The sequence below is a fragment of the Aquarana catesbeiana genome, linkage group LG12 (genome assembly GCF_042186555.1).
Source record: "Aquarana catesbeiana isolate 2022-GZ linkage group LG12, ASM4218655v1, whole genome shotgun sequence".
NCBI classification, from domain to species: Eukaryota; Metazoa; Chordata; class Amphibia; order Anura; family Ranidae; genus Aquarana; species Aquarana catesbeiana.
In genome coordinates this window covers 102,841,733-102,857,104 of record NC_133335.1, presented here as the reverse complement: position 1 = coordinate 102,857,104, position 15,372 = coordinate 102,841,733, and the positions used below count along the sequence as shown (strand labels likewise).

The window sequence follows — 15,372 nt, the reverse complement described above, 5'->3', positions numbered from 1 at the left end:
AGACTGCCCAGGACAGATCCCCCCTCCATTAGTACAGACCTCTCCAGGACAGACCCCCCCCTCCATTAGTACAGACCCCCCACCTCCATTAGTACAGACCCCCCAGGACAGACCCCCTCCATTAGTACAGGCCCCCCTCCATTAGTACAGATGCCCCCAGGACAGACCCCCTCCATTAGTACAGACCCCCCACCTCCATTAGTACAGACCCCCCCAGGACAGACCCCCCCACCTCCATTAGTACAGACCCCCTCCATTAGTATAGACCCCCCAGGACAGACCCCCCCTCCATTAGGACAGACCCCCCCTCCATTAGGACAGACCCCCCCTCCATTAGTACAGACCCCCCCTCCATTAGTACAGACCCCCCCTCCATTAGTACAGACCCCCGCAGGAGAGACCCCCCTCATTAGTACAGACGCCCCCAGGACAGACCCCCCTCCATTAGTACAGACCTCCCCAGGACAGACCCCCCCATTAGTACAGACCCCCCACCTCCATTAGTACAGACCCCCCACCTCAATTAGGACAGACCCCCCTCCATTAGTACAGACCCCCCCCATTAGTACAGACCCCCCTCCATTAGTACAGACCCCCGCAGGAGAGACCTACCTCCATTAGTACAGACCCCCCAGGACACACCCCCACCCTCCATTAGTACAGACCCCCCCTCCATTAGTACAGACCCCTCATTAGTACCCCCCTTCATTAGTACAGACCCCCCCCTCCATTAGTACAGACCCCCCATTAGTACAGACCCCCCTCCATTAGTACAGACCCCCACAGGAGATCCCCCTCCATTAGTACAGACCCCCGCAGGAGACCCCCCCCTCCATTAGTACAGCCCCCCAGTACAGACCCCCCCACCTCCATTAGTACAGACCCCCCCTCCATTAGGGTACATAAAAACACCTGGCGGCAGCTGGAGAGGAGGGGACAGCGTGCAGCTGCGCCGCCTGGGTGGAGAACAGATCACAGCAGGCAGGAGTGAGAGACACAGAGAGGAGGAGAACATGTGTCAGGCAGGGGCCGCCCCCCCCCAGCGACGTCACTGCGCGGCTGGTCTCTCTCCAACCAGAGACCAGCCACTCCAATTTAATCTCCGGCTGCTCTCCTTCTCTGACAGAAGGAGAGAGGGGAAGGGGCTTGAGCAGGAAACACAGCGGCGGTGACCGACGGAGAGAGCCGCCTCTGGACAAGGAGATTAGGAGGGAGGGGAGCACTCTGGTGCTTCAGTGCCCCCCACCTCTCTGGCGCCCGGATGCACTGCACCCCGCGCACCCGCCTAGGATTGGCCCTGGAACATGAATAAGCATTCAGCCCTCCCCCCAGATCAGTACTGGTTTATGTTTATGGTCTTGCTCTCAGTACTGCTTTGTTACAAAACTGAGACGTACTAGGAATGAGAGCAGTTACACAAGGCCACAAGGTCACTGTTTTTTTGTTTGCCATTGTCCTCCAGTAGGCAGCAATATAGCCTATATGTCTCAGAATCCTGTGTCCCTCAATGAACACCAAGAAAAGGATTTTATGGTTAATACAAAAATCCAGTTTTATACACCATATTTACCTTCCCCATGCATGATGGATTTCATTAAGTGGCCCTGTAAACTACCCTTACACAAGTTTTTATTTTACGTTCCCATATCATGAGAGAGATACTGTTTCTGCCATTGCTATCCTCCTTTAAAAAAAATCTTGTCTGCTGTATCTGTTTCAATATGTTTGAATCACAGGATTTGAACAAACATACCGTGTGAGTGTGAGGAAAGAGAATACTTTGCTCCAGGTCAGAAACTGAAAGCAAGTATAAAAAATAAGGGATACAATCAGTGCAAATAAACAAAATAAATGAATAATGCAGCTGAACACTAAAAGATCATCACATAATCCAAAACAGTATATTACAAAGGAGTGCAGCGCAAATCACAGCTCAATAAGACATAAATTAATATAAAGATAAAGTCCAATGTTGTTCCAATAAGATAGAGGTGGACAAGAAGTCCCAGACAGCACTGAGGAAAATCCACGTGATAAAGGACATGAATCCAATAAAAAAGATGACTTTCCCTCCACCTCCAGAGCACTCGCTTCGCTCACCTCAGAATGTGGACCACTGAACTAACAGATGGTCAACAACACACGTCCCATATGGGTATAAATCATCCGGGAAGGGTCCAAGACCTCCAACCGATATCCCCAGGGGTATGTATGGTGAGAAAGAAAGCAGATCTAAGTGCTCACTGACAGACTAGTTTAAAAAGCTTTATTGTTAAAATGCTACTCACAAACAGGCTTTAGTAAATCGCATATCCAGAGCAGTAAACTTCAAGATGGCAGCGGGTGACTTCAGAACGTAGTTCGTCCCCCATATGCGTTACGTTCACAAAAACTTTGTCAGTGGCACTTGCATTTTTTAAAAGAGAGGTCAGTAATGGCAGACTACATAATTCTTCTGTGACAGATGTTCATTAACAGTGTTTGTATCTTCTCTGCCTGCAGTGAGTTCCCAGGACTCCTTCAGCAATAAGAGTCCAACATCAAAGAGCAGCTTTCGAACAGAAAACTCTCCTTCTGAGGTAAGGTGGATGGGAGTGGGAGGGAACTGATGATTGTGAAATGCTTTTTTTTCCATACTTCACTGTTCTGTTCTTTAAGGCTAAAATAACTAATGGACATAATTGATTATGAAAATAGTTGTCAACTATTTTCATAATCGATTAGTCGGTCAGCCGATTAGTTGGCCTGCATACAGAATGCATTATTTGTTTACATATCAGAATGCTTTGCTGTGTGGGCTGGACTTTGCTCACCTCTCTGCTTGTCTCCACCGCCATGCGCAGGGAGGGGTAGGGTACAGTGTGCGCAGATTGGCTGGTGCCGAGGGGGGCAGTGTGGATAAGCCTTTCCGCACAACGGCAATGGGTCTGCTAGAGGAGAAGGTCTCATTGTGTGGGGAGGAAAAAGAAAACTTTGGAGTTTTTTTTTTTTTTTTTTGGATGATGGAACTGGGTTGCCTGCTTGGGACCCGGAGCTGCATGTCGGTGGTCGCTCGCGCCTGGTGCAGGCAGTAGATGGGCTAGTGGGGCCCAGGCAGCGTGACGTGATCTCTGGTTGCCTTGGCGACCTGGCGCCTAGGATATGTCGAGCCCCGATATAGCATGAGTATCGCAATCAATGTTTTCGTGCGTATATGCCCCGACGCAAGTGTTTAAGTTTGTACATGCATATATATGAGGGCCTCAAAAAAAAAATTGGGGGGGGGAGTAGGGGGGGCATATGGATTTTATGTGTTTGAGTGTAACTTAATTTTTTTTTTTTTTTCATCGCCTAGGGGACAAAAAGTCCCCTAGGTGATGATTTTTTGGTGACAGGTTCTCTTTAGACCTCTTTCACACTTGTACGACTTGTCCTTCGATTTGGCACTGCAAAGTCGCATGACAAGTCGTTCTCCATGATTTCCAATGACTACCATTCATATTAGTATGACGTGCCGACTTCAAAGTAGTCCCTGCACTACTTTGGTCCAACTTTGATCCTACTTCAGCCCATTGAATATGACTGAAGTCGGATCAATGTCGGATCGCCGTATTAACTGATCCGACTTTGACATGCGACTTGTGCTCTGATGATCTTGAAGGGGAACTCAAGGTCAAAAAAAAAACAGTATGGGTTCTCCTTCTGTTAGCATACCAGGCCCTTTGGTCTGGTATGCATTTTAAGGGGAACCCCCACGCCAAAAAAACTGCATGGCACCCCAAAATCCAAACCAGACCCTTATCCGAGCACACAGCTTGGCAGGTCAGGAAAGGGAGTGGGGACGAGCGAGCGCCCCCCCCCCCCCCCCGAACCAGGCCGCATGCCCTTAACATGAGGGGGTGGGCGTTTTCGTGTCCCCCCCACCCCAAAGCACCTTGTCCCCCATGTTGATGAGGACTAGGGCCTCTTCCCGACAACCCTGGCTGTTGGTTGTTGGGGTCTGCTTGCGGGATGCTTATCAGAATCTGGCAGCCCCCTTTAACAAGGGAGCCCCCAGATCCTGGCCCCCCACCCTATGTGAATGAGTATCGGGTACTTTGTACCCCTATATCAACAACAGAAAGAGGAGACAAGGGAGTCCCCAGAAAGCAAAAAAGGGGAATGGTCAACTACGGCTTATGGTACAAAAATGCAAAAAGGCTTTATTAAGGGTAGGGGGGGTGGGGGTATTTACATATACAAAAAATTCCAAATATATGTAAGATAAACAATGTATCTAAATAACACAGTCCGTCTCACTACACTAAACCAAAATTAAAAACCATGCTGCAACATTGATGAATAAAACTGCAGAGCGTGCCTGCAGGCCAAAAACGCATGCAGTGTCCATTTGAATCCAAAGAAAAAAGTATTGCACCAAACATTACATGGAGTAAGCTACTGATGGGATATCAAGTCTTATGTGGTCTAGTATTAACTGTGCATCAGATTGAGCAGTACTGAGAAAAAAAAAAAAAAAAAAAAACACCCACATATATCCACATAGACAGGACCTTACATAGCTGAATTAGGTGGGGTTTTTTAAAAAAAACCTCTGTTAGAAGGAAATCCTCCACAAGCAGCTTCCAACCTCAGTGCACTAAATGTGTGTTTACACCAGTTGTTTTGGAAATGGAAAGACCAGCGTTCCTGTTACTAGGTATGTCCAGTGCACAAACACTATTTCCTCAATGCAGCATAAAAGGAGCAAAGGACAAACCACTCCAAAGAAAGGGCTTAGTCTCTTTTCCAATCTAGACCAGGATGATATTTTCACAGTTCATCAGTTTCAAGTGTGTCAATCCATGCAGGAGGGTGAATGGCAAACAGATGCAAAGACTATTGATAAGCAGGTAAGGAGGGAAAGAGAAACTGCCCATTGGGCTCTCACCTCTTTCAAGTACTGGGGATGTCCTCAGACTCTGCTGTCTTGCTGTTTGGCATGGAGCGGCTCACAGTCAGTTCAGAGCAACATTCAGTGTGTAGTCACAGCATACCATTCTCCTCAATAGTAGACACTGCAGACTGTGTAATCACATGACCGGTCACATGGTTAGGAAGAGACGAGGAACCAGGAACTTTGCATTCAATTGCTGATGCGGAATTAGCTTGTGAAGTATGGTGCTGTATGCAAATCACAGGGAAACCCTTTTACATTGCTGGAAAAGGAAGCATGTTGAAGGCCTGCTGACAAGCCCTGCAGGGGCTGCGTTGACGTTTCGTACGCCTCCGCGTACTTCTTCAGAACAATTTGGCATTGAATTAGGGTTGATTTAAATAGGGAACACTGTCCAATCAGATCAAACCATGCCAAATAGCTATTTTCTGCCATCTTGTGGTCACATCAGGTAATGCAGTGGAAAAAAGGTGCCAATCAGTTGCTCAAACGAAAAAGTACTTATTTGCAAGGGGGGAGAAAGAAATACAATCTCACATATCACCAGGCATCAAGTAAAGAGCGCAATAGACATTGTAATAAATTTCCTCATAAGGTGGAATGGCCCTCATGGTCAGAAATAAATTCTATCAAAAACAACCAAAACAAGAGATAGCCGGGGAGCCTTTATAAAACACTTCAAACCTAATGTTTATGGTTCAAGAAAGACACTCAGGCTTAGTTCGTGGTTCAAGCCATTAGGTTGAAGAGTACCAAGCCTGAATATCCATTTTTTCTCTTTGCGTAGGAGTACCCTGTCAAAGTCACCCCTACGGTCTGTCAGAGAAAGGGCATAAAAGCCCTTTACCCTCAGACCTGTGGTTTTGCCCTGATGAAAATCCAAAAAGTGTTGAGCCACTGAAGTTTCTTCCTTTAGCCTGATACTCTTCAGGTGTTCCCCGAATCTAACACGCAGCTGTCTCTTAGTTTTGCCTACATACAATTTATGACATGGGCATTCGAGAACATAGAGTATTCTAGTTGTGGCACAGTTAATGAAAGACCGAATCTCAAATTGTTGACTACCATCCGAATTTCTAAAGGTTTTTGAGCGGTCCACATACTTACATGTGCCACAGTGGCCACACGGAAACATGCCGTTGACCCGAGGCATATCAGTGAGCCAACTTCTATTTGAGGGCCGTACAAACTCAGATTGCACCAGCATGTCATTGAGGTTTTGGGCTCGTTTAGCAACCATTGACGGTCTCTCACCGATAATTTGCCTCGACCCAACAGCCCGCAACAGTATGTGCCAATGTTTTGAGAGGATTGTATTAACCTGGTGCCACTGGGACCCATAGGGGGTGATAAATCTCACCAGTCCCTCAGTCTCCTGTTGTGTCTTTTTCTGGGGTAAGAGGAGGTCAGCTCTCCTCTTATGTCCTGCGATGCTCATTGCTCGCTTGAGGGTACGGTGGGGGTATCCCCTTTCCCTGAATCTCTGGTAGAGTTGTTTAGATTCGGAAAAGTAGTCCTCCTCAGTAGAGCAATTTCTGCGGATTCTCATGAACTGTCCAACCGGGATCCCACGTATCAGAGACTTGGGGTGGTGGCTATCCGCCTGTAGTAATGTATTTGCGGCTGTTTCCTTTCGGAAAGTACTAGTAATCAACCTACCACCCTCAAGTCGGATAGATAGGTCCAGGAAGGAGAGTTGATGGGGATCCGCAGTATAAGTTAGATGTATATTTCTAGTGTTGTTTTCTAGCTCTGCCATAAACACCTCCAGTTCATCTGAAGTCCCTGCCCATACCATCAGGACATCATCGATGTACCTCAGCCAGCAGCATGCATGGCCGAGGTACATCGATGAGGCATAAACTTTCTCCTCCTCCCACCAGCCCAGGTGCAGACACGCATAGGCCGGGGCCCATGGGGCTCCCATAGAGGTGCCACGCAGCTGCTGATAGTTAGACCCAGAGAACTGGAAAAAGTTGTGCTTGAGTGCAAGCTCTAGGAGATCAATGATGAATTCATTTTGGGCTCCCATTTCTGGGAAGTGTTTCTCTAGGAAGTGATATACCTACCCATTCACCTAAAAAAAAATGAAGTGATGTCTTCTAACCGGAGAGGGCTAAAAGACATCAGCGGAGAGCGGAGAAGACCCAGAAAGGGGAGAAGAACCAGCAGAGGCAGAAGACATCAGCAGAGGAGGCAGAAGATGTTGCCTGAAGAGGGAGAAGAGCCAGAGAGGGGAGAAGAAGTCGGGAGAGACCCCAGAGCTGCCTAATAAATTACTTTAAAAACCTGTGTACTGTGTTTTATTTTTGACACTTTTTTTTAGGTGAATGGGTAGGGGTACAATGTACCCGATACTCATTCACATGGGGTGGGGGGCCGGGATCTGGGGGGCCCCTTGTTACCCCGACAACCAACGACCAGGGTTGTTGGGAAGAGGACCTTGACCTCATCAACATGGGGACAAGGTACTTTGTGGTGGGGGGGCGCAGGGCCCCCCGCCTCAAAGCACCAACCCCCCCCCATGTTGAGGGCATGCAGCCTGGTACGGTTCGAAGGGTGGCGCTTGCTCGTCCCCACCCACTTTCCTGACCTGCCGGGCTGTGTGCTCAGATAAGGATCTGGTATGGATTTGGGGGGGGGGGGGGGCCCACACGTTTTTTCAGGCTTGGGGTTTCCCTTAAAGTCCATACCAGACCGAAGGGCCTGGTATGTTCTTGGAGGGGGAACCCATCCCGTTTTTTTTTTGTTTTTTAATTTGGCGTGGAGTTCCCCCTAAAGATTCATACATGACAGTGCTTGGTGTTGTCAGGGATCAAAGTCGGATCCCTGTTTATTGACATTGGACGCATGTCAGACTTTAAGTCGCAGGGCAAAGTCTGGTCCACAGTCGTACGACTGTCGTGTCGTAGAAGTGTGAAAGGGGCCTTAATGCGACATCCAGGGTCTAAAAGTCCCTGGATGGCTCCAATGTGCTCCACTAAATGTAATGCAGTACAGATCACACTGAATGACATTCTTTTGCAGCCTCGATGGCCGGGGACATAAACGTAGCTTCTGGGTCAGGAACAAGATGGGGAGGAGAGCGGATGTGTGTCATCCCTCCCCTCTATCCGGTGGCACCCGCTATCCTGACAAGTTAGCCCTGCTGCTTGCCCCGCAGCAGTGCTAAATGTTACAAAAAGCTACCTGCACAGTGCTTGGATCTGCGGGCGATATTAATTGTGTATCTCTGCAGTGAATGGGCTGATAAAACCTGGTGCCTGGTATTGGTCGAGCCCTGATATACAGTAAGGCATTCCAATTAAATGTAATTATGAAATTTCTTTGTAGATTTGATGAATGGACGAATTTCGTTTGAAAATGTCACTTGCTTTTAACATTCAATTTTAAAAATGTTTGTAATTTCTGAACAAAAACCACATACACTGTCCAAAAATGTGTTTGATCGGAAAAAGTTTTTTCTGCTCCTTCGAATTTTCCCATCACTGTGGTCTAAAACGAATGTCAATTTGACCCCACTAACTATTAGAAAATCGTATGAACATTCTTAAAACAAAAGTTTTTGAAGGAAAGATTGATTTGTGTATGGCCAGTAGTAAAAGCAGGAGCAGGTAGCTTGTATCAGACTACCTGCCAATGACAAGGGAGTCTGTCATGCATAATATTATATTACAGTCCTGTCTGAAAATCTGCAAAACAGCATTTTAGGTCTTTATATGTTTTTTCTTTTGATAAAATGTTTTAAAAGTATTGAACACGTCACAATTTTTCTAGGTAAATATCTTTCTAAAGGTGCTATTGACATGAAATGTTCACCACATGTCGGTAACAACCCATGCAATCCATACATACAAAGAAACAAATACGTTCAGAAATTAAGGTATGTGTAATAAAATGGAATACCACAGGGAAAAAGTATTGAACACGCTAACTGAAATGTATTTAATACTTCACACAAAATCCTTTGTTGACAGCTTCAAGACGCCTCCTGTATGGAGAAACTAGTCGCATGCATTGCTCAGGTGTGATTTTGGCCCATTCTTCGACATAAATCTTGAAGTTTCCGTGGGCCTCTTCTAAGAACTCTGATCTTTAGTTCTTTCCATAGATTTTTTATTGGATTCAAGCCAGACAATTGGCTGGGCCATTCTAGCAACTTTATTTTTTTTCTTTGAAACCAATTGAGCATTTCCTTGGCTTTGTGGTGGGGATCACTGTCTTGCTTAAATGTCCACCCTCACTTCATCTTCATCATCCTGGTAGATGACAGCAGATTTTTATCAACAATGTCTTGGTACATTTTTCCATTCATGCGTCCTTCAATGAAATGACGTTTGCCAGTACCCTATGCTGAAAAACAGCCCCACACTATGATATTCCCAACTCCAAACGCCACTGTTGGTATGGTGTTTTTGGGGTAATGTGCAGTTTGACCTCCAAACATGGTGTGTATTATGGCATCCAAAGATTTCAATTTCGGTCTCAACTGACCAGACTATATTCTTCAAGTAGTTCACAGGCTTGTCTAAATGTTGTACAGCAAACTTTAAACGAGCTTCAACATGCTTTTTCTTCAGCAATGGAGTCTTACATGGTGAGCGTAGACACAGGTCATGGCGGTTGAGTGCATTCTTATTGTTTCCTTTGAAAAAATTTTACCTGGTAATTCCAGGTCTTTCTGAAGCTCTCCACAAGTGGTCCTTGGCTCTTGGACAACTCTTTTGATAATTCTTTTCCCTCCTCTGTCAGAAATCTTGCGAGGAGCACCTGGTCGTGGCGTGGTGGTCGTGGTGAAATTATGTTCTTTCCACTTCCAGATTATGGCCTCAAGAGTGCTCACTGGAACATTCAGTAGTTTAGAAATCCTTCTGTAACCAATGCTATCAGTATGTTTTGCAACAATAAGGTTGCGAAGGTCCTGAGAGAGCTTTTGAGATGTTTCTTGTGTGACAACTTGGTAATGAGACACCTTTTTATAGGCCATCCGTTGAGACTGAACCAGCTGATATTAATTTGCACTGACAAATTACTGATAGATTTCAGCTGGTGTCTTGGCTTTCCATGCCTTTTGCATGTCCCTTTCTTCATGTGTTCAATACTTTTTCCCTGTGTCATTCCATTTTTATTACACAAAACTTAATTTCTAAACATATTTGTTTTGGTTTCTTTGGATGTATGGGTTGCATGGGTTGTTACTGACATGTGGCATCTTTAGAAATATAATTACCTAGAAAAATGGTGAAGTGTTCAATACTTATTTTACCCGCTGTATATCTCTTCTGTCTGTTATTCTCAGATTGGATTAGATATTTAGTTCCGTAACCATATAGCTGGTTATTTATATTTACCACTGCATATAGATATTCAAGAATAAATTGTCATTTTGTTAACATTTACATATTAACTAAATTATACACCTCACGTTTTTTGAGGTTTTTAGCCGATTAATTGAAAGAATAATCGGTCAACTAATCGATTATGAAAATAATCGTTAGTTGCAGCACAACTGTTCTTGTACATCCAAAAAAAGAGTATTGTGGAATCTAAACTTATAATGAAAACTTTTTTTATTATTCAAGGAGAGGCATAGCCAAAGCTATTTGGCCCTACTTCTCCTATGGATCACAGAAGTGCACTTCATTCTGCACTTCTGTGACCTGTTTTCAGTCGATGTCACTCAGGCAGTCGAGGCTCTGGAAAGATCACCCCTTTACACTCGGGACCCACCCTTTTGCCTGGACTGACAGGAAGACTGAGCCAGTTCCTTCCATCCCCTGCACAGCCGAGTGCTCCAGTGAGCGCTGGATGAGCAGAGTAGAGTCACCGGCTCTCTGCAGACTGAATACCGATAACTGAGCAATCAGCAGTTTTTGAACACTCAGTTCTCAGTGTAGAGCCAGCAGCTCCATTTTAGTGTAACACAAAATGAAAAAAAGTCTGCATGAGATGATCATAAAATAAACATGCCTTCAAATGAGGGACACAGGAGGTCGTAAACGTTTAGGATCTACTGCAGTCTACAGGAGGATTGGACACTGGCAAAAAAACAAAAAACCAATAGGTCAGCCCAGGATAACCTGGTTAATACCAACATGCCTTTGCTAGGGTGATAAACTGCTTATTTTCAGCTTTGCTGAGTTAAAGACTAACCAATGTTTTGCTAGCACATTTTTTCTTCTTCAGTATTTTTTCTTCAAACAACACACTCTCTACCTTCCTGCGCATTTATCCTCATCCTGGCTTTTGCAATACCCTGTCTGCACCCCACTGGATTGGATGTTGCAGGGATAGTCTGGAAGTGGCCTTCAGGCACTGGCGTTCTCATGGGACATGTTCCAGATGTGATTTCCAGGTCCACAGCTGTTGGCATTACCTCATCACAAATGCTGAAGACTCATTTATAGAAAGGGCTGGTCAGGCCAAGCATCAGGAGCAGTCTTATTTGCATAGGTTGTTGGGCATCTTCATTCCCCCATTTCTGACAGTTTTAGCCATGGAAGGAGTTGACATTGTGGGACTGAGTGCTGTTGCCATCCGCTGCGTGGATTATCATGCGTACCCAGTTTGCGCTCTCTTTTCTGCCTCATAACGTCGGGAAACATCTCTCCACACTGCTGCTCCTGCTTACAAGAGCCACCTGGAACTGCGATCTTCAATTCATTTCTACTGTCCACTACAGTAACTTTGGTCACCAACCCTCATCACCAATGGTCAGGGTTTTGTGAGTACCTGAAGCTTTTCTTCTCACCTCAAGCCTGTACATTGCCTTACCGACATGTGGTCGCAACATGCCTGATTCTAAACATAGCGGGCAGAGTGCCACTGTACTGCTTGCCCACAGCTCACTTTCTATTAGTGGTTTCAAGGCTGGTTGCAGCTTGTCTTGTGACAGTACCGATGACTACAGCTTGGAGTCATGTTACCCTCTTGGGGTCTATTCTATCCTCACGATTCTCTTTAAGTCCGTCAGGTGTGGCTACATCCTCTTCCACTTGCTTCTACCAGCGTTGGCTTCAGCCTTGGTCACTTAAAACTACTAAGGCCACAAAGACTTTCCATTTTTTTTATGTTGTCTTTATTTTGAATTTCACAAACCTTGAGCTCACAAAAACAGAAAACAGAGAGCCCAAACTGGCACGAAGACAGAGGTTACACACTTGAACATGGTGATTAAAGCATATCGGCATAACCATCGTGAATTATACATATTGAAATACAATCATATACCCGCATTATACCAATCAATAGCTATGATCCCAGTTGCAAAACTTGTTTATGAGGACCAGGATGAGCCGGGGCAGGTAAAGGGGGGTGATGAGAGTGGATCAAGCATAAAAATAGTAAAGAAACAAAATTAAGTAAATTAAATTAAATAACTAAACACAAACACACAACAGCCAGCACTATAACTAAGTAAGTAAATGATCATTCCAAAAAATATCCCATGGAACCAGGCAGGTCTGCCCCAAACTTTAACAAAACTAAGCTAGATCAGTTCCTTGACTATAGAGGTGTATGGGGCCCTAAGGCAATGGCTGTGAGGACTGTGAGATACCGGAAGTGTAATGTTTTCAAGTGGCCCAAATTCTATAAAACTTTTCATATCGGTCCTTACACGTTGCCATCCACTCCTCCGCAGCCATTATGTTTACCAAGCGGATCCAATCAGCTCGCCCCAGAACATGGGCTGTTTTCCAATGAACAGGGATCAGGCGCCTGGCCGCATTCAGGAGATGAGGTAAAACCGGAATTGCGGTAATGGCTGAGAGGAATAGATGGCACGTGGAGCAAGAACTCCAAGGGAGAGTCAGGCATCTCCATATCTAAGATCAATTTGATCTGAGCCCTGATATCCTGCCAATATGGCTGGAGCCTTGGACACTCCCACCAAATATGTAGGTAAGTGCCCTTTAGTCGACAGCCCCTCCAGCAGGTATCAGAGATTGTTGGAAAGATCCTAGCCAGGTTAGCAGGTACTCTATACCAACGAGTCAATAGCTTGAAGCAATTTTCCTGCATCTTGTGTCCATAGAACTCGCATGGGTAAGGCGATACAGGTGGTACAACTGAGCCTCTGTAAATGTATGCTGCAAATCTCTGTCCCACTCCCGCATACAGACTGGCTTACCCCTAGATTCTGACGATTGCAGCATCTCATACAAGACTGAGATTGAGTGTGGAATAGAGGGAAGCCAACATACACAGCTTCTCAAATGAAGTGAGGGAGGATGGGGGCCTGATAGCCTGAGGCAAGCTAAGGACGAAATGACGCAACTTGTATCGCCAGTCATCCATCGGGAAGCAACCAAATTGGTCACGGAACCAATCCAGGGATACCAGACCCCGTTCTTGTATGAATCTACCACAACACACCTCTCCGTCCCTTGCCCATGTACGAAAATAAGAGAGATGTTCCCCAGGAATGTACCAGCGGAAGCCTCCCAAAGGAACAAGGGGGGAGACAGGAGGAGACAATAGCCCCTGTGCATTAAGATAAGATCATCCTATATTTTCAGAGCATGGGTGGTGACAGGGGACACAAAATCTGAGAGGCCCCGATGTTCTCTGGAGAGCCAAGGGGAGTGGGATAGGTTGCGGCCAGCCAGGAATTTCTCTAAGGGGACCCATAATTTTCAGTGTACATTATGATGCCAGTCCAATATCCATTGCAGGGCAATTGCTTCATAATATCTACGGAGGGATGGAACGAACCCTAATCCCCCTGATCTCTTAAGGCGTTGCAGGGTGCGGAGGGCCACCCAGGGGCTCCGCCCTTGCCAGTTAAATTTTAGGGACAAGCTGTTGAGGGCCGATGAAGAAGGACCTGGGCAATGATATAGGCACCATCTGTAGGTAGAAAAGAATCCGCGGCAACACATTCATTTTTAAGATACTGACTCGGCCCATCCATGAGAAAGTGGTACAGTCCCATTTTAGCAAATTCGACCGTATTATTGAAAAGGCTTTCCATTTACAGCCGCTTTTCCATCTATTTTTCTATACAGCTTGGAAGCATCCTGATAAAGCCACTTATTAGTCTTCTATTTTGATGAACTTTTTGTATAAAAGTGATCTGTTCCCACTGTGGACATGGCTGTGTTTTCCGTCTTAACAAGACGGAACTATTTATCAACTATTTCTTGGGAGGATGTACTGTACCTGCCTTCAAGGACCCAACTAATAAGCCTTTTCTAGTGCCCTATTCTCTCTGGTGGAAACTGCCCTTCACCTTATCCTGGATCTGACTTACCTTATCAAATTATGTCTAATTGGTCAAAATCTCTTGAACGTATATTTTTATCCCTGGGTTGAATTCTAGATATAATATGTTTTGTGATCTTAATCTTAAATGTACTTTAATTTCACTTTAACTTTAAAGTCCATCGAGTTCAAACAACCAAAAAAAAAAAAAAAACATACAATCCCATATACATAAACATAATACTATACCCACAGTTGATCCAGGCAAAAAATCCTAGCAAAGGATAATCCAATTTGCTAAAACAGGGGAAAAAATTCCTTCCCGATTTTCCGAGAGCAATCGGATATTTCCTGGATCAACTTTACCTATATGTTAGTACCCAGTTATATTATGTACACTTAGGAAAGAATCCAGACCTTTTTTAAAGCAATCTACTGAGTTGGACAGAACCACCTCTGGAGGTATCTATTCCACATTTTCACAGCTCCTACTGTGAAGAAACCTTTCCGTATTTGGAGATGAAATCTCTTTTCCTCTAGACGTAAAGAGTGCCCCCTTGTCCTTTGTGATGACCTTAAAGTGAATAATTCAACACCAAGTTCACTATATGGACCCCTTATGTATTTGTACATGTTGATCATATCCCCCATTAACCGCTCGCCATCATTATACTGCGGCAGGTCGACACGATCTCGCGAGCCGTTGTAGCTGTAGCTCGGCTCCTTTAAGCAGGATGGCAGGTGCGGGGGTGCCGATGCGCAAGGCCATCGGTCGCAATGGCCGCCGGCCACGCGCGATCGCAGGCATGAGAGCCAGAACAGGGACGTGTGTGTGTAAACGCACAAATCCCTGTTCTGTGAGGAGAGGAGAGGCAGATCATGAGTTCCTACTAGCTAGAAACAATGATCTGTCATCTCCTCTAGCCAGTCCCATCTGCCTACAGTTAGAACACACACTAGGGAACACAGTTAACCCATTGATCGCCCCCTAGTGTTAACCCCTTCCCCGCCAGTGACATTTACACAGTGATAAGTGCATTTTTATAGCACGGATCGCTGTATAATTGTTAATGGTCCCACAAATGTGTCAGAAATGTCTGATCTGTCTGCCATAATGTCACAGTCCTGATAAAAATCACAGATCACCCCCATTACTAGTAAAAGAAAAAATAATAATAAAAATGCCATAAATCTTTCCCCTATTTTGTAGACACTATAACTTTTGAGCAAACCAATCAATATATGCTTATTGC

The 15,372-nt window shown here is 45.3% G+C and overlaps 1 protein-coding gene across 5 annotated transcripts in view; it reads left to right on the top strand.

Moving 5' to 3' along the window:
* The window catches only part of MLLT6 (MLLT6, PHD finger containing), a 362,286-nt gene that overhangs the window by 242,247 nt on the left and 104,667 nt on the right, over positions 1–15,372 (top strand). For all 5 annotated transcript variants that reach the window (XM_073608237.1, XM_073608239.1, XM_073608240.1 and 2 more), the window contains one exon: positions 2,503–2,579. In XM_073608237.1, the coding sequence (XP_073464338.1) occupies positions 2,503–2,579 (77 nt within the window). The remainder of the gene's footprint in view (positions 1–2,502; positions 2,580–15,372) is intronic.